Raw genomic sequence first — 20674 nt, 5'->3', positions numbered from 1 at the left:
ATGGAACAGTGGTCTCATTCTGTCATTTGTCAACTGAAAAAGTTTGATGATAATAGGCTTGAAACTGTTCAAAATATGCCTCTAAATCATTTTGAAAAAGAATGGCTGCAAATTTAAAAAGTAGGTAACCATGAACTACTTTTGAGTCAACATGATATGACGTCCTTTGATGCATCAACTGACAAGATTTGATGATCCTAGTCCTTATAGTAAGCAAACTATCAACATTTTAATAAATGTAATTTTTGGTCAACTTTGAAGTGACCTTGAGACCAAGCCCTTTGTCCCAGGGCGATTCCCCATGCAATTTTAAATCTACAATATATCCTCATCCTTTTGTGAAAGTTTGGTGATAATCTGCCCAGTGGTTCTTGAGAGGACGATTTTTTAGCAACCAGTTCTTTTGGTTTTATTTACCTAATTATCTCCCCTTGTTTACGGGTCACAACCCTAAGTTTACTAAAAACGGGAGCCCTTGGGCCATGGATACACTATGACAAATTTGACAATAATTGGCCAAGGGGTTCTTGAGTTATGGCCCATATTCTAACAGAGGCCCATGGGTAACAACGCTCACCTGAGTTTCTTTGGCCCTGCTGTTCTTCACCAGACCCTCCCTCCCTTGTAATACTTATTGAGGCCCCACCCTACCCCCAGGGGCCATGATTTAAAAAATTAGAATCTACACTACCCCAGGATGCTTCCACATATGTTTCAGTTTTTCTGGCCCAGTGGTTCTTGAGAAGAAGATTTTTGAAGATTTTGCCTGTATTTCAATGTAAAACTTTAATTCCCTATTGTGGCCCCGCCCTACCCCCGGGGGCCATGATTTGAAGAATTTTGAATCTACACTACCCCAGGATGCTTCCATATAACTTTCAGCTTTTCTGGCCCTGTGGTTCTTGAGAAGATTTTTTTAATGACCCCACCCTATTTTTGTCTTCTCTTGATTATCTCCCCTTGTAAAGGGGGTTGGTCCTTCATTTTAACAATTTAAACTCCCCTTCACCCAAGGATGCTGTGTACCAACTTTGGTTAAATTTGGCTCAGTGGTTCTTGAGAAGAAGATGAAAATATGAAAAGTTTACAGACGGACGGACAGACAGACGGTCAGACGACGGACAACTTGTGATCAGAAAAGCTCACTTAAGCTTTCAGCTCAGGTGAGCTAAAAAGTTTACATACATCAAACAAATGGCCATAGCATTAGCTCTTTGAGCCTTTGGCTCACAAGAGCTAACAAGAGGCCCATGGGCCACATTGCTCACCTGAGCACATTGGTTAGGCAAAAGCACAAATCAGTTCAGATTGGGGGAGGGGGGGGGGCTTGAATTTTAAACTACCTTCAATGCCAATTTAACAAATGGCTTTGTTGTACTTGAAAAGCTTTAAAAAAATTTCCCATATATTCCTTTGTAAAAATTTGATCCCCCATTGTGGCTCCTCCCTATCCCATGGGTCATCATTTGAACAAACTTGAATCTACACTATCTGAGGATGCTTCCATATCAATACGACTAAACATAGTTTTCTGTTCTTGAGAATATTTTTTTCTATATGTTCTTATGTAAAACTTTGGGTCCCACCCTACCCCTGCAAAGACAGATCCAGGGCCAGCGCACTGGGCATGCTCCCCCCGTTTGAATTTTTTTTATGTAGAACTTATATGTCCATTATCCTAAAATCAAGGAAAAACATCTTTTCTTTGTCAGCTTCCCAGACCCCCACCAAGGCCTTGCTCTAGACCCACTGGGGGCTTCAATGGAGCCCCCAGACCCACTGCCTCTACCCCCCCCCCCCCCCGTTACGAAATTCCTGGATCCGCCACTGCCCCGGGGGTCATCATTTGAACAAAATTGAATTTACACTACCTGAGGATGCTTCTATATCAATATGACTAAACATGATTTTCAGTTCTTGAGAAGAAGATATTTTCCTATATGTTCCTATGTAATTTTCAATCCCCCATTGGGCCCCACCCTACCCCTGGGGGTCATCATTTGAACAAAATTGAATTTACACTACCTGAGGATGCTTCCATATCAAAATGACTTATCATGGCTTTGCACTTCTTCAGAAGAAGATATTTTCCTATATATTTCTATTTAAGACTTTGATCCTCCATTGTGGCCCAACCCTACCCCCCCGGGGGTCATGATTTGAACAAAATAGAATCTACACTACCTGAGGATGCTTCCACATAAATATGACCAATCAGGGCTTTGCCGTTCCTGAGAAGAAGATTTTTTTAAAATATTTCCTTTATATTTCAATGTAAAACTTTGATCCTCCATTGTGGCCCCGCCCTACCGCCGGGGGGTCATGATTTGAACAAACTTGAATCTACACTACCTGAGGATGCTTCCATATAAATATGACTCATCATGGCTTTGCTGTTCTTGAGAAGAAGATTTTTTTAAAGATATTTCCTTTATATTTCAATGTAAAACTTTGATCCTCCATTGTGGCCCCGCCCTACCCGGGGGTCATGATTTGAACAAACTTGAATCTACACTACCTGACAATGCTTCCACATAAATATGACTCATCTTGGCTTTGCTGTTCTTGAGAAGAAGATTTTTAAAGATACTTCCTATATATTGCTATGAAAAACTTTGATGCTCCATTGTGGCCCCACCCTACCCCCCAGGGGTCATGATTTGAACAAACTTGAATCTACACTACCTGAGGATGCTTCCATATAAATATGACTCATCATGGCTTTGCTGTTCTTGAGAAGAAGATTTTTAAAGCTTTTTCCTATATATTTCTATGTAAAACTTTGATCCTCCATTGTGGCCCCGCCCTACCCCCGGGGGTCATGATTTGAACAAACTTGAATCTACACTACCTGAGGATGCTTCCATATAAATATGACTCATCATGGCTTTGCTGCTCTTGAGAAGAAGACTTTTAAATGTTTTTCCTATATATTTCTATGTAAAACTTTGATCCTCCATTGTGGCCCCGCCCTACCCCCGGGGGTCATGGTTTGAACAAATTTGAATCTACACTACCTGAGGATGCTTCCACATGAGTTTCATCTTTCCTGGCCCTGTGGTTCTTGAGAAGAAGATGTTTAAAAGATGCTATTTATTTTTCACCAATTCTCTATTATCTCCCCTTGAAAGAGGGCGTGGCCCTTCATTTGAACAAACTTGAATCCCCTTCACCCACGAATGCTTTGTGGCAAGTTTGGTTGAAATTGGCCCAGTGGTTCTGGAGAAGAAGATGAAATTGTGAAAAGGTTTACAACGCCGATGACAACGCCAACGACAGACAACGGACAAATTTCGATTAGAAAAGCTCACCTGAGCCGAAGGCTCAGGTGAGCTAAAAAGATAAAAAGAATTATGTATCTTAGAGTTGTCTATTTGTAATCAAAGTTATATTGAAATCAGACCAATTTCTTGAAATAAAAAATTGCACTGTTGTAGTGCAAAAAAATTAATGATATTTTACATGTTGCTACAATATTCAAGAGAGGGCATGTTGCAAAATTTTGAATTAAATTAGAGGGGTTATGACTGTTTCATCACTAATTATAGATGATCAATGCGAAAACACAAAGTTGAGAATTGCAATGTCATTGAAAGTCTTGGAGAGCACCGTGCTATTAAAAAATTATTTCTTCAGACAGGAAAATACCCAAAAGAGACTAAAATGTTTTAAGATGCTTCAGGGATTGCCTATACATATCTATGACAAAAGTGTTCAAATAGTAGTAGCTTTGTTAATGGAAGGATTAACATTTTTGATGACCCAGTCCATGCGATATCCCAGTACACCGCTTAATGCATGGATGTTGCGCCTATGGATTTTGCATTGTTTCCATACCTATTGCTTTACTGTGTAGACATAGATTTTAAGAGCTCACTAATATTTGATATGCAACAATAGAAAAAAGTAACATGACTTGCTAGAGTTATTCAATTTTAAAGTAGAGAAAAGACATGTAAATGCTAGAAATGAAAGGTATTTATAGCTGTGAAAAGCTCAGCAGGTTTGGAATCAGGTTGTCACATCACCTAACATCAAAAAACATCAAATATTGCTTGCTCCGTGAATTCTTTGACTGCACAGTAAAAAATCGCATATTTTCAAAATTTTAGTAAATGGACCTGATTTTTTACATACTAATAAACAGATAAACAAAATATAAGAATTTAATCAGATAAATGTCATTTTTCAAAGTGCACAGTAAATTTTTCTTAAATCAATGTGTCCGCAAACTTTTCTAACAATCCTCATTCATGTACATGCCCTTAGCACTGAAGTCATTTGAAATATGCACATATGTTAACATTTGTTGTTGTATATGCCAAAATAGCAGTTCTCTCTAAATTATTTTGTAAAAATACATATATTACAAGTTTTTAATGTATTAAGGCCTGATGTGTCCATAATCCTAGATGGAAGGACTTTTATCCTTGTGTGACTGTTTAAATTTCACTATGCTGCTTATTCTTCGTCATCTCCAAACAGATGCTCCTCTGGCAAATATGGTCATGCTTGGTATCAAATTTCAGTTATCAGATGGCAGTCACACCTATCCAAAAGAAATTGAAATTTCTCATTTAAAATAAAAACAAAAACTGTACAACTTATAAATGATAAAAAATTAACGATGTTAATTTTACTCGGACAGCTAAGTCGAACAGTCAGATGCTTTAGTCAAATGAAAGTCGAGTACTCGTTGAAATTGAAATTAATTTTTCATGTCATTTTCCTTTTTGTCTTTCAGAGACCGCTAGCCTGTACAATATTTAAACTACATTATAACCATTATATAACAAATTATTGAATCATTAACATTTACGTAGTAATAAATATATGTATCAAATGTATTTGATTTCAAATATAATATTTACTGCCAGTGTTTTTTTTTCAGTACTTTGGGACTGGGGGCTGGGGCCCTCAGAATTGGGAATTTCAGCATCAATTAGGCTAAATTGGGAATCTCCCAGAAAGCCCAATCACTTAAAAAGCATTGTCAAAAAGCTTTGTTTTTGTCTTTGTATTACTTTAACAAACAATTGTTATAATTAATCAAGACTATTCTTGGTATGGATTATCTAATTACTTGCATCAAGAACAATAGTGGTATGAATTATCTAATTATGAAGAAATCCAACTTGGCTGAGGTGGCAGAGGATAGTTTTTTTTAATGCCAAACATGTGCCGAGGGGGTACACATATACATGCGATCCATAAAAACATGTACATGGGGACAGTTTTTCAGGGGCTAATTAATTACACTTCATATGCCCATGGCTCACAAATTATGTCAACAAATTACATGTAATTTGCCTAGTAGAGTGCACATGTACCAAAAATGCACCTGGGGTCTCCCCAAATTTTGGCTTGTTTTTCCAAGATTTGGGCCTCAGTCGCACCCATCCAACCCACTCCCAGGCCCAAGCGAGCAGGATAAAACACCCAGTAGTCTGTAAATCAATGCATGCCCTAATGAAAATTCACCAATTGATATGGGGCCATTCACCTTCCCTCTGAGATACACACCTTCTTCTAAGGCCTACTGCTTTTCAGCTGAATTTCCTCTGCAACTGACCACGTGTCTTAGGTTCGCATTTACAACTCTGTATATGATAAGCATCATAGTGACACCTACATGTTGCACATTAATTTTTTCAGCAAGCACTCTGCTACACTGCAAATGTGTCCCATAATTATTCGAATCATTTTTCTACATAAAATATCACATCAAACAGGGGATATCTCAAATTTTTAAGAAATTTGACTGGGTCTTTAGTACAAAACTATCCCCTGCCACCTTTAACTTTCAAAGTTTGCTTTTTAATTAAAATAACTTTCCATATTTAGAAAGTGCAATCAATTCTGAGTAAAAATATACTAAATATGTCTTATTTCAATGAAAAATAAAAAAGTTAGAGGCAAATATGTGACCCCACCAATTGTCGGTCAACTACCTTAACTCCATATTCTTTGTGTTACTTCAAAAATGACCAACTCCTACAATTCAAAAGAATCTATTTCTTATCAAAACAGTGTTTAATGGTAACTTTGATCAATTTCAAATGCAGCTACATATAAAAAATTCAATAAGAATTGCATGCCTTGATGAAATGTACTCACATGAAACACATACTCTCCTATTTTTGATGTTTTGAGAAATCCCATTTTACCTCTTAATTGCTTGAATTTATACATCTATAGCTTGTTTGCAAAAAGAAAACCTAATCTATTTTTCAGGATATTTATTGTAATATACAAAAACCCCTCTTCCATCAAAGGTTCAAGAAGAAGTATCCTGGAAATTGCAGTTATCTACCCTACCCCTCCAACCATTACCTGATTCTATAGAAAATATACTGTGGAAATCTGATTTTACTGACTGTCCTTTTTCTGAGTATATTTCCATTCAATTTCAATGTATCTGAGTGATCAAATACATGCATTTGATTCCCCTGAATATTTAAAGTGATCATCCTGTCCTTACTTGGCATTTGTGAGTAAATTTCAGGTGTTTAGTAGAATCCAATAATTACATGAAAATGTACATATTTCTGATATTTTGTTCATTAAATATGCAAAAAGACCTGTTTTGTTATAATTTAAAGAAAAATATATAATCTATATGAAAATAATGAAAAGTTTAAGTTCTATCACATTATAGAAGACAAATGAGGGGGAAAATGAAGGGGAGGGGGTATTTTTGAGCCCCTTTAATTTTAATTAATACTAAGTGATTGCATCAAAATTTGATAAAATATATGTGACAGTGCCCAAACTATTATTTTCAAACAAATAAATTTTTTTCAGACAAAAATTGCCTTACTCTGTTAAGATTTGTTATGCTGATGCTTCAAACTCTTTGAAAATGTGTACTGGGAAAGGTTTACCCCCCTTGTGTTTAGGTCTCTCTACCTAAATGAATAAGAGTCAAATAAAAGAAATATGGTGAGTTTTGAAAATGGCATACATCAATAAACTTATTTAGAGAAGAATTAGACTAAATTACATAAGCATCATAGTGACACCTACATGTTGCACATCATTTTTTTCAGCAAGCACTCTGCTACACTGCAAATGTGTCCCATAATTATTCGAATCATTTTTCTACATAAAATATCACATCAAACAGGGGATTCTCAATTCTTTAAGAAATTTGACTGGGTCTTTAGTACAAAACTTATCCCCTGCCACCTGAACATTAAAACCTGCTTGAACTTCACTAAAAAACATGCAATAAACAAACTGAATTTGATCACATATTTTGTAAGTTTTTCTTTGGGAAAACTTCCATTACATTTTGGGAAAATACAGGCATATCGCCCTAAAAAAATCACTGACTGCACATTTTATCTATATACAGAACATCAAATGCTCCTATTTATCCTTTCTTTTCCTGCTGCTAGTACATGTACCCGTTAATGATTTCTTACCTGAAGCCATTTGAATGTGTCTTGTCAGGGACCCGTGATTGTTAAACAATAAAAGTTAAGTGTAACTCTTATAGAAACAAAATTTTAATTATGAGATTTTTGCAATCAATCAATACAATTTAAAAATGATTGATATTAATATCAGAAAGAAACACCTTTGAATTATGCTCATAATCATTCCCCAATTTACATGTATTTATAAAGTATTATAAAGTTATAAAGTTTTATTATTCTTCATTAATTGGTAGTTGCATTATATGAGATCTTACGATTGCAGGTTGAAACTTTACAATTTGGATCCGATGTCTTTTAAAGTATGCCAATGCATGTTTGTCGAACAACAAAATTCCTTTGAACAATTAACAAAGACTGGTTAAGCCTTTCCCTGAGTTTGAACACTGATACGTTAATAAATGAACTGAGCAGATCCAATTTTTTTTTACACTGAATTTAAGAGTAGCAAATTTTAAACGAACAACCGACTTAACAAATTTTAGTCGATAGTCAATATGATTGAACGATAGTCGAGTACTCGAATATTCATTGACATCCCTAATGAAACCATCAAACAGAGTTCAAAGATACTGTCACATTTTCCGTGTATTATTTGTAAAAAGTACTCTATTAAATAGATGTTTACATGCAGTCAATTTTGAGGATGTAATTAAAAAATATAATATATATAGGGATTAATTAGGAGTTTTTTTTTCATGATTTCATATAAAGGAAATGCACGTTACTTGTACATGTAAAAAATTGATTAGGGATGGCAATGGTCAACTGGGTAACCATCTAATCATTCAGAATGTAGTAACTGGTTTAGTATGGGATGACAGGTTATGATTTTCATAACCGGTTAGTCGGTATTTTTTGTATAATATGTACTTTTTAAATAATATACCAGTATACATATTTTTTTTAAAAAAATTACCACTTAGATCATGTAGATAGCTTGTGTAAAACTAGTATCATTCAAGCAGATGCTCGACTGTCTCCATAAACTCCTGCTCGTTGGCATTTACGGACACAGACAAGCATCTGCTTGAACGAGATTAGTTTAAAACTGAAAAGTTGCAATCGACTAATTAAATTATTCACAATATACAGCCACTGTGAAAACAAATCCCCATTATTTTGTCATTACAGTAAAACATGCTTATAAGTGACAGGGACAAATAATTTTGATTCATTATAAATGTATTCATTTTTCAGTTTAGTTTTCAATATGTTTTAAAACCACACGGAATGAAAATCACTTCACTATACGCTTCAATTCCTAATTTAAGTCTGTTCGCAGTAAGCGTGTTTTACTGTATAACCCAAATACCACTCTAAGTTTACATACCCCAATCAAAAAAAATTCTATTTTCTAATTTCAAGAACTAATTTTTTACTAAACAATGTTTTACATGGTAATTAATCTAGTTCATTATCTGTAATGGTAGCCTAGTTGTAGGGCATTCATTTTGTAATCAGGAGGCTTGATTCTCATTTGCTGTGTCAAACCTAAGACATAAACATATAGGTAGTGAAGGTTCCTTCACCAAGCGCCAAGCATTAGAATGAAAGTCAAAGGTTTTTCAGATGAGACCTTAAAAACCTCACAGTAGATGTTGGGACAATAAAGAACCCTCACTGCTCAATGGGCCTTAGTGCCAAGTATTAAGGTCTATGTTTGAAGCCCTTCACCAGTATGTGGTAATGTCTCTATACGAAAGAAAAATACTCAAGAAAGATGTAAAACAACAAACAATCAATCAAAGTGTCAGTAAGAAGCTGATCCTTACGTCGCAGGTTCGAATCCCACAGCTGGATGTGGAGATAGGTTCCTCGGATGAAACCGTATGAACCGAGGTTCTGTGTCACAGAAGGTGCTGGCACGAAAAAGATCCCTCACTTCCCAAAGGCCATAAGTGTCAAGTACAGGTCTATATTTGCAGGCCTCCACCAGCAAGTGGTGGCATAATAATATGACTAAAAAAAATTTGAAGGGGCAATAAACAAAACACAAACCAATCCTGCAGTCTTATCACAGAAATAATTCAAACTTTTATGTATAAATATATTTCCAAATTTCTTTTGCAATTTAACTGAGTGACATTTTTGAGATTTTCCAATAATAATACACATTTACTAACTGGGTTCGAGGGCAACATGTGTTTTGTCGGACACAAGAACCAAACTGTTTGCCTGAGGCCATTAGGCCGAAGGGAAACAGTTTGGTTCAAGGGGTCAGCAAATTGCATATTACCCCGAGAACACGCCCTAATAAATGTTTTGTTATATCTTTTATTTTCTTTTCTTGCTTGACATATGCATACATATATTTTGTACTGGCTTCCGTGATGTAAATTTCCTTTACCAGCACTGAGGTAAAACTCTGTCAATTCCGTAACTTTCGAACACCAACGAATGCAAATGAGATTTAACTAATCCCGCGGATACTGTAATATGTAAGCAGTCCAATGATCTCATCGACAGGTTCAATATCTCACTTTGCGGTTCAACATAGATTTTTTTATGATTGCTCATAAAACGTTAGAAATGTTAGACATTTTATGTGTACACTGGTATAGATTTATATAGAAACAAATTTTTAAAGGTATAACAAATTATAATATTAATTAAGGCCCTAGTTATAACTGCTATTCATACTTGTTGAAGAATATATAACAATAATTATCATGGTTATACATGCAGTATGTTAGATAGTGTATTGTTGAATTCTTGCATTTTTTTGTTTCAATAAAAAAAAAGTCTTGGTGAAATTACATGCTCTCATGCATTTAAATATAAGTTAAAGCAATGGGGATTTGACAATGTCATGTCAGGGCTAACAGACAGAGACTGAACCATTAAATAGATAACATACATCAGTGTTTGTGCGTACATTTATACATTTGCTGGCATATACATGTAAACATCAGTGCTGTAAGCAGCTGTTAAATTTTAGATAAGAAAAATTCTAACCTTCATTTCTAAGGTCCACGCCAATCATATATTAAAATGTCATGGTGAACTCTTTCATCACTCGCTACATTTATCACAGAAAACTCCGACACAAGACTGTTCATCGCTGTTAATGTGATCGTCAGAATTTCCTCGTAAACAATTTGCGCAAGAATATATATATCCCTTTAAAACTAATGCTCCCTGTACGCAACCAAGGATTTATGTGCTTCGTAGATGTGGATTAAATGTGCATGTCTACATACGGCTCGTACGTTAAGAAAATGTACAACTGTCAACTTAACATATTTTCTTCTCATTTTCTGTCTGTAATTCCGACTTGCATGGCTACTTCCGGGGACGTACTAAAGACTTGATATACTAAAGACCTGATATTCGACCTGATGATTTTTCAAAAAATAAAATAATCAGATTGAGTGTTATACATGATTTATTTTTAAAAATTATTGATTATGAAGCATTATGCTATACTAAACTACACTTTTTTTAAATATTTGCCAACAAAGCATCAGATCAAATCACGTTTTTCGTATATCGGGTCTTTAGTGTCTTCTTCCCACAATGCCGCTCGTGATTGTTTACATCCAGGTTACAAACAACAGGCCCCGATTAAGACTTTTTCTATACGAATGCATTAGTAAATGTTGATTTACCATTACTTGTGTAAATAACTTGCATTTATAAACGATTTAAATAATAGAAAACAGAGAAATGGAATCAAAACAATTTATTTAAAACACAACAACTATCTAAAACCGTACAAGCATGTGTTACGATGCCCTATAAGGCGTGGCTGGTTTGTAGACAACTTGTTCCTGTACGATTCTCGAATAATTATTTTATAAAATAGAATAAAATATAGCACGGAGCTTGTTTCTCTCTATACCACATGACAAGATTTAATATGTTAGAAATTCTGTCATTCAAACTTTTTCATAATATTTTAATATTTTTAGCTATCCAAAAAATACTTTTATGACCTGCTGTCCCCTGAATATAGGGGCCAGCCCCTTTTTCTTGATGTTATCTGAAAGCTCTCGTAATTACACACAACTTTTATTCTATATGTCTTACCAAATTTTTATCAGTTTAAAAGTTATTAAACAAAAAGCAGCAAAATTTCATGGAAAAATAATTCTTAAAACTTGCCGTCACATAGCTTCCGAACTTAAAAAAAATAGCCTACAATTTTAATGTTCTGCGCATCTGCAATGTATTAGTTACAAGTTCTCCAATTTTCATGCAAATATCATGTGTCGTTATTGATATTTCTACTGGACAAGAGACCCTCCAAATATCGATTAAAGGGCAATAACTCATGAACGGAGGTATATATCAAAAATTTGAAAAAACCATTTTTAGGCAATAATACATTGTATCTACCCTGAAAGTTTCATAGCAATCGGACAAAAGGTCTCCGAGAAATCGCCTGCTGAAAATCGGCGGGAAAAAAAAAAAAAATAATAATAAGAAACAGTAGAATAACAGTAGGGTCTTCCGAAGGAAGCTCGGAAGACCCTAATAAGAAACAGTAGAATAACAGTAGGGTCTTCCGAAGGAAGCTCGGAAGACCCTAATAATAGGGAAAAAGAAACCGAACGAAAACAATAAGGTCTTCCGTTGGAGACGGAAGACCTTAATAATAATAATAATAAGAAACAGAGTAAAAACAATATGTTCCCAAACTTCGTTTGGGGAACATAATTAAGCTTACAATCAAGAAATCAATTTTCAGTGATTTATACTCGAAGTTTAACTTACAATTAATATCATAGTTCATAATATTTTACATATATATATTTTTTCAATCAATAACTTCTTTTTTGCATTATATCTGTAAAATCCTAACCTGTGGTCCGAAATATGTTTGCAAAACACTAAATAGTAAATTATTAGCTATGCAAATAATTAATTCAACTAATAATATTCATTTTAACTTTTTTTTGCATAAATAAAGGGATATACATTTTTTATGAGATAAAAGGATATACATTTTTTGTAAGTAATAAATATTATATGCTTACTAAGCATGTTAAAGCTTATGTACCTTTTCAAAATTTTATTTGATCATTCATTTACCACGTGCAGTCATACAATATATGAAAATGCCTATGTTCTCCCAACCGGTTATTGCATCATTGCAAAACCATCCCCAACATAATTATCAGAAATATTTACGATGCATCCATGGCACCAGGCTTAATATATCATTTATGTAAATGTATTTTTGTAAGGCAAAAATTGATATAAAAGTACTTTGATATATCAATAGTGATATCTAAATAATCCTATTTGCAATTCATGATTATCTTGAATACAACTGACTTTAACTTTGCTTTTGAAAAATAAATTTAAAGAAAGATTTCATGTTCGATTGATTAGCAGGTAAATTGTGCAATTCTGGAATTCATTGATCACCCGTTGTCAGATTGAGTGTTCGCTATATGTAGGTCACTAACTAGTTCAAGGTTTAAAATAGGATAATTATTTCTTTTGTTCACATGTCATTGAATTTACACAATAGCTCGGGATAATATTTCTGAAAATAAACATTTGGCTCTACAATAAGGCCACGTTCATGTATTTGGTATCACATTGTATGCCCTGATCTTTGAAGATCATCTAAAACTGAGTAAAATGCATTTTCTTTTGTTCAGCTTGTATTTTGAAATGTTCTTAGAGACGTATAATCATTGAGAAGTACATCCAACAAAAATACGATTTTAGTAAAAATACTCCAATCGTAAGTCAACAGTATCTCTGGAAAAAAATGTCCTGTTTAAGTAAATCTTTGAGTTAAATCTCTTCTCTATTCCATTATTCAGTTTTAGAGATTTTGTAAATCAATTTAGAATGCTATATTTTGAATCTAGATGGAATTAAGTTAATTATTTTTATATGGATACCAGTTGTAATATTTTTTTCAATAAAATGAATAATTTGTAATCCCGATCTCAAATCTCCACTTATTATTCCCCTATTTTCTATCCCCTTAAACTTCATAAAAATTGAGAGAAAGTCATCACACGTTATAAAATTGTCATGAACTAAAAATGGATTAAATACATATTTAAATTGATTTTTTTTAAATAACATTATATCAGTATATTTGAAGTCAGGTTTTCTCTTTGAAAAACATTGTAATTCACAAACATCTTTCTGTAAATAGGTTTCTGAAGATTCTAATTCATTCCTTCTTTGTTATTGTTCTTTATCTCTTTGATCAATATGTCTGCCTAGGGTCGAGGTATCATAAGTGTCTTGTATCAACTGAATCCTATAAAAATTTTCAAAACCTCTTTTTTTAAACGCAAAAGAATACTTAGTAAGACATAAAAAAGCAATCGGGATACCATTCCTTATTACAGACGTCAATTCTGTAGGTATACAATTCTTAATCTTCTGCATTTAGGTATCTCATAAATAAAAACAAATAAGAAAATAATTTTATCGTTTATTTATTTATCGTCAGGATTCTATCTCGAATACCCTGTTTTATGCAGTAAAAGCATTTCAAAATACTGCTGAGCTCGGACACTAGTTGTAACAAAATAATTTTTTTTTTTTCAAAAAAAAAAAAAAAAAAAAAAAAAAAAAAAAAAAAAAAAAAAAAAAATTCGCCTTCCATAAGGAAAGCAGGAAGGAATCGTGGACAACACCCAGTTGATTGAATTTCAAATGATACAATTAAAAACAGAAATCTCGGTATCATTAGATTTTAAGGGGTTTTTTTTTCAGAGTTTCATGTATGTTCGTTCATGAATTTCACCAATTTGACGTCTTTCGGTTACAAATATATGTATAACACCTTGTTATTTTCGATCTACGATTGAGAGAGAGAGAGAGAGAGAGAGAGAGAGAGTCGTTTTCTATTAATTAACATACATTAACATCACTTTTAATTGTATAGTTAATACTAATGATACTACTACTAGTATTGATAATAATTATTTATTTATAGAAGGTAACCCGATTAGTGCAAAGCACTAGTCTTCCTCGGGACCTTCTTTAAAATATATATTTTGAACGGACATCTTAAAAACAAATATTATAATTTATATATATGATTGATTTATTTAACAGTTTTGGCTGTATTGGTCATAGTAACAACACAGCAAACTCCAGGACCCCGGCCTAGCGGATCATGTAGTAAGTAAATAAGTATAACCTCGACCCGGCAGATCATTTATTAAGGAAAATCACACCATGTTATGATTAAGTTTAACCTGTACTCGGTCCAGCGGATCATGTAGTAAAATCACTAGCCTAGCGGATCATCACACCATGTCATGCTTAAATACTAGTAGATCGTAGACCCAACTTAGCGGATCATCACACCATATCATGCTTAAGTATATCCTTGACCCAGCCTAGCGGATCATCACTCCATATCATGCTTAAGTATATCCTAGACCACCGCCTAACGGATCTTCTAATTAGTAATTTAACTACACCAAGCCATGCTTAAGTATATCTTAGACCCCCACCTGATAGATCTTTATTGAAGTGAAACTACACCATGCGAGGCTTAAGTATATTCTGGAGCTGGTCTAGTGGATCTTATAGTCAGTAAAATTACACCTTGTAATGCTTAAGAATATCCTGAACTCTTCCTAGCGGGGTAATTACACAATGTAATAAGTAAAATAATACTAATTAATGCTAAGTATAATCTGGACCCGCCTGGTGCATCAACACAGCAGGTAAATAAATGCTTAAGTATATCCTGGACCCAGCCTATCAGATATTGTATTAAGTAAAATCCCACCATGTAAAGTGCAAGTATGTCCAGGAGACCTCCTAGCAGATGAAATAAATGGAGATAGCGAACAGTATTCAAGCTCAAAAGTCCATTAAACAATACAAAATAGGAGCAGAGCAAACACGGACCTCCAAAACATCAGAGGTGTGATCAGGTGCCATGGAGGAATGAGCATCCCCTGCCGACTGGTCAGATCTAATAGAAAGTAAAATCTGATCTAATAGAAAGTAAAATCAGATCTAATAGAAAGTAAAATCAGACCATATATTACAAATGCATCTTTTTGATGCCTATATAGTGGATTTGGTATTAAAATCGGGTAATGTAAAACTATAGATCTTGTTTGCCCTGCTTCCAAAGTGCATTGTTCCAATGGACTCTCGGGCTTGATTTTGTTCGTTATCTTTATATTTCATAGTGCAAATCTTTAGGTAAGTAATATCAGTACCTACCGTACGTAAGTAACTTCTGGACTCCGGCATAGCACTCTAGTAGTAAGTAAAATCAGACCATGCAGTACTTCTGAACCCCGGCATAGCGTATTGAGTAGTAAGTAAAATCAGACCATGCAGTACTTCTGAACCCCGGCATAGCGCATTGAGTAGTAAGTAAAATCAGACCATGCAGTACTTCTGAACCCCGGCATAGCAAGTCGAGTAGAAAGTGAAATCAAGCAAGGTAATCTAAAGTGTTTCTCGGATCCAAGCCTAGTAGAATTTGTAATAAGTGAAAACAACTCATGTAGAAATACCTTTTTTTTATAATATAAGCACATAGCAATTAAATACACTTTTTTCTATTTTGATAAAATGAGTTTTTTTAATGTAAGATGTCTTCTTAATACCTTAGCAAACACCACTGGGCTTCCTTGTCCACATGTCTGTCCGTGTTATCAGAAAAAAGCTCCGGAGGACTGCTTTTCTTTTGATGAGTTTGGGAATCCGTTACCATGTCCAATGATAGATGTCAATGTAACACTGGCCAGAGCCAGAAACGAGACGTCGGAGGCAGGAGGTAAGTATCCTGATAATATCATTTTTATATAATCCCCATTTATGTTATTTTCAATACCTTTAGATATCTAATATTTGAAAGCAATATCAGCAAAAATAAATTATTGAAATAAAATAAAATAAAATAAATTTAAGATATCTGGAATTTAAGAGAAAATTCAATTATTTTTTTTAAATTTGAAAATACACCTTAGTTGTAAGAAATAAATGTTCGGAAGAGCTCGCAATTTGACGTAGTCGTTATTCTTCTAAATCTTTTAAAATAATATAAAAGAAAATATTAGAAGCAAAGTTTAATGCAGTCTAATTTAATGCTCTCCTCCGGTACACAATGTAGATTATTTAGGTAAATTATCATATATTTAAATTATAGTAAAATAAGTACACCTATATTTCCTGTTTGTTGGTTAGTCATGTATCCATGAATATCGTATATAGTACTCTTGTACTATAGCTTTGCAAAACTTTTAGTAAAGTCTAATCATACACGTTTAATTAGAAATCAGTGTGTTAAATGAAGTGATGCATTGGTATATTTAATTTCTAAGGATTCCGAAGTGCTTTGCTATACCATATGATTTCCGAATGGCTACTCGAATTTAGAAATTTGGTCTTGTGGTAGAATATACTTTCGAGTAAAGTTTATATTTTTGTTTTATATATATATGTATATAATTGTTTCCGTAATACCAAGTATCTGGACAATTTATTTATTTATCTATAATGAAGCGTTTTTATCATATGAGTGTTCTTTTGTTTTAAAATTATCTCTTAAATGTTCATTTGAAATTTCTACCTATTCCATCAGTCTTTTTTTTTTGTCATTTTTGTTTGTTTTTTTTGTCTGTTTTTTGCTTTAATTTGTTTTTGTTTTTTTTTTGTTTTTTTTTTTTGTTTTTGTTTTTGTTTTTTTTTGGATGCAGATTTGGACTTTTCCAAAAATTTTATCGAATTTTGAAACACATATCATTATATTCATTGTCTCTCCTGAAACTTACAATCTCAGCACCAAGCTATGTAAAACATCTATATTTCTATTTAATGATTTTTGACGAATTATTTTGTGACATGGGCAGGTGTTCATTTAACTAAAAAGTGGAGTGATTGATAGTTGTAACCACAACCATGAGCCTTTCTAGCTTGAATTCATATTTCTTCTTATAGTGTTTATGACTTCCTCCATAATGGGTACATGTTCCCGCTATGCTAAATATCTGGATACTTGGGCCGCACTGACAGATGCTACGAAACAAAAGATTAAAACCTTCCTCTCCAACCCTACAGACCCAAGCATCACCTACCAAGATGTGGAGAAAATGCCCATAGAGGCCTTCGCTGCTGCTAACGTAATTATTAATTCAATACATATAAAACTGCAATTCAATCTTTAAAATTGGTGTATAACATAACTTGTATTGATATTCACAGAAGACGTTGTGGCAAGGGGTCATGTTCCAGGCATCAAACAGACAAAAGCTGGCTATTCAGATGAAGGTCTTGATGAGCAAGGATTGTGAAGTTCAGAGCATACTGAAAGGACTCAACTTTACCAAACTCTATCTGGTATCTATTAAACTCTCCCTTTCTGTAAAGTACTTTTTTTATCTGATAAATGAAGAAAATTTTGGTTTTTTGAATACACCCCCATCATGAATCCAATTTTATGGCAGGCAAATGCAGCAAAGAGTGATGTAAATTCCTCCATATTTAAAGAAGACCTTTGTCGAGCCCTTCTGCGTAACTGCTCTTTTCTTCCCACTGAACTCCTCAGGTTTATTAACACGACGGCTCCAAATTGCTACTCACATGTGTCTGAAGACTGCTCGGGGTCAAAAGACGGAATGATATTCGGATTTTTCGGTTTGTAAGATTATGGTACTTGTCGTGCAGAATGTTAAGCATTAAAGAGGATAATGAAGATTTATACTGAGAATTTTTATTCATACTGATTAATAAAAACTTAACCGAATAAATATTCTTCTTTATTTGGAATATTTTATTTTTGAAGTACATGGCACTCAATTTAAAGTTACTTCGATGACCCTGGTACAATAAAGTTATCTTAATTTGTCGTCTGTGCACTTTCAGAAATAAGTATCTATTTATCTGAATTAAGGTAACGTTACTGGATTGCCATGTCCAATGGAGTGTCCTTGCTACCAGAACAAAGGTACAGGAGACAGCTTCTCCTTTGATAAAATGGGAAACCCCCAACCGTGTCCTAATATAGACATGAATGTCACACTATCAAGGGCCAGGAATGAAACTTCAGAAGCAGGAGGTAAATAGCAGGAATGAGAAAAATAACTGAGAAATAATATATTTGGTTCTATTAGAAACAATTCAAACATTAATGAATTTTAATATTAAAAATGTGAAAGGTATTACATAATATTATTGTATTACTTCAAACTAATAATTTGTATTTAACAAACTGTAAAGTGAGCATATTTTGTTTTATGTTTTTCTACTCATTTTCATCTTTTGATTTAACGAATTACAGATATCAAATTTTTTTGAAAAGGAACAATTTTCGAACATATTAAGAATAATTATATGTTGTTGAAATAGAAATCTGATAGATAATAGATGTTTGTATGTTGTTTAACGTCCCATCATATATCGATGAGGGGTCTATACTCGTTACTCGGGACCATAGAGCAGTGAGGGATCTTTATCGTGTCAACGCCCAGCGTAACACGGGATTTACTGTTTTAATGTCATATCCGAAAGATCCGTGATTTTCACTTGTAATACCGGACGCATGGCAAAGAAACAGCCATTACCTATGATACACGTTTTACGCTTGACGCGGTGCCGGGAACAAGAGTCGAACCCAGGCTTCTCAATCAATAAGCGAGCATCCTACCACTAGGCCACCGGGACCGGTCGATATTAAACGTAAATAAATCATTAAATATGTACAGCACTTTCAGACAAAAGAATAAATTAGCCATAGAATATTTTCTAGCATCTATTGAGTATTTTTTTAATCGTTTCACAAGCAAAAAATCATATTTTCGATATAACCTTTGCTGAAAATATTTTGATTTATGATTGTTAAAAAATGACTACATGTACAAAGTTTTTATTCATTTCCACATAAAACATGAGATATTAAACATTGCAGAGTCGTGATGTTAAAGGTTTTCAATATATATATAATTGAATACATCGATAATGATACTCAGTATAAGGTTAATACGGTTTCTGCTTATCGGCCTCTATTTTGTATTGCATGAAGCCTACTACTTTGAATTATTCTGGAATTATTTTTTTTCAATCGTGCTCTGTCCATCATTAGGCATTGTTTCAAAGGTATATATAGCTTGACTAAAAACTACGCTTTATTTTTAAAAACAATATATGTGAATAACATATATTAACATTTAACATATTCGTAATATATCATTCCTATGGACTCAATGGCCCTGAGTGCCGAGTTAAGGTCTAAATTTGAAGCCCTTTACCGGAATATGGTGACGTCTATATGTGAGTGAAAATTCTCGAACGAGATGTAAAACAACATACAATCAATTTATCAATCAATCAATCATTTCTATTGAATATGCGTAACGGTTTTATGGTATAATATCATGAAAATTATCCTTACTTTGATCAAGATGGAAAGCCCTGTATTTGTGAGCAAAATAAATCACTTTCTAAAATCAAATTAAGACTCGAAAATCATTTAAAATCTGGACTTGGAAAGAAAATTCAACTCTATTATTTGAACATTCTATACTTGAAGAACTAGGGTATTTTGTTGAGAAAAAAATGTTAGTAAGCATTTTCCATTCCGATAGTCCAGTAATTGCCGAAACCTTTCTTATGTCTTTAAAAGTTGTTACAGATATGCAGTTTTAATTTATTTATATTACAGTTTTAAGTTATTTATATTATATCTAATGTTAAATCTTTCTCTCACGTGCAGACATATTGATAGGTCTATAAATTGATAGCTGTTACGACTAACGTGAGATTTTCTACCTTGTATTGATATCTGATATATCTCCCACTTCTTATAGTGTTTACGGCTTCCTCTGTAATGGGTACATGTTTAAGCAATTTTTTGTAGTGTAAGATACATATTTATTTTGTGTATGTTATTCAAAAAACATTCAGTAACATTCATCACTTAATGTTTATTTTTTCTATATATCATGGAACGAAAAATCCGGTCCTATTAGTTATTTTTAACATAAATGGGAGACTTTCTAGCTTGTAATGATATTTCTCACACATCTTCTTATAGTGTTTACGGCTTCCTCCATAATGGGTACATGTTCTCGCTATGCTAAGTATTTGGATACTTGGGCCGGACTGACAGATGCTACGAAACAAAACATTAAAGCCTTCCTGTCTAACCCCGCAGACCCAAGCATCACTTACCAAGATGTGGAGAAAATGCCCATAGAGGCCTTCGCTGCTGCTAACGTAAATATGAATTCAGTACATAGAATCGTAATTCTATCTTTGAAATTTGCGTATGTCATAACTTG

The 20674-nt window shown here is 33.7% G+C and overlaps 1 protein-coding gene across 1 annotated transcript in view; it reads left to right on the top strand.

Moving 5' to 3' along the window:
• The window catches only part of LOC133173486 (uncharacterized), an 89945-nt gene that overhangs the window by 42033 nt on the left and 27238 nt on the right, over positions 1–20674 (top strand). Inside the window, exons 2-4 of the mRNA XM_061308471.1 lie at positions 14481–14546; positions 16009–16173; positions 17337–17518. Of these exons, the coding sequence (XP_061164455.1) occupies positions 14481–14546; positions 16009–16173; positions 17337–17518 (413 nt within the window). The remainder of the gene's footprint in view (positions 1–14480; positions 14547–16008; positions 16174–17336; positions 17519–20674) is intronic.

The sequence above is a fragment of the Saccostrea echinata genome, unplaced genomic scaffold, assembly GCF_033153115.1.
Source record: "Saccostrea echinata isolate AGI-Se365-2 ecotype Australia unplaced genomic scaffold, CSIRO_AGI_Sech_v1 ptg000056l, whole genome shotgun sequence".
Lineage (NCBI taxonomy): Eukaryota > Metazoa > Mollusca > Bivalvia > Ostreida > Ostreidae > Saccostrea > Saccostrea echinata.
This window is presented reverse-complemented; position numbering and strand designations above follow the sequence as displayed.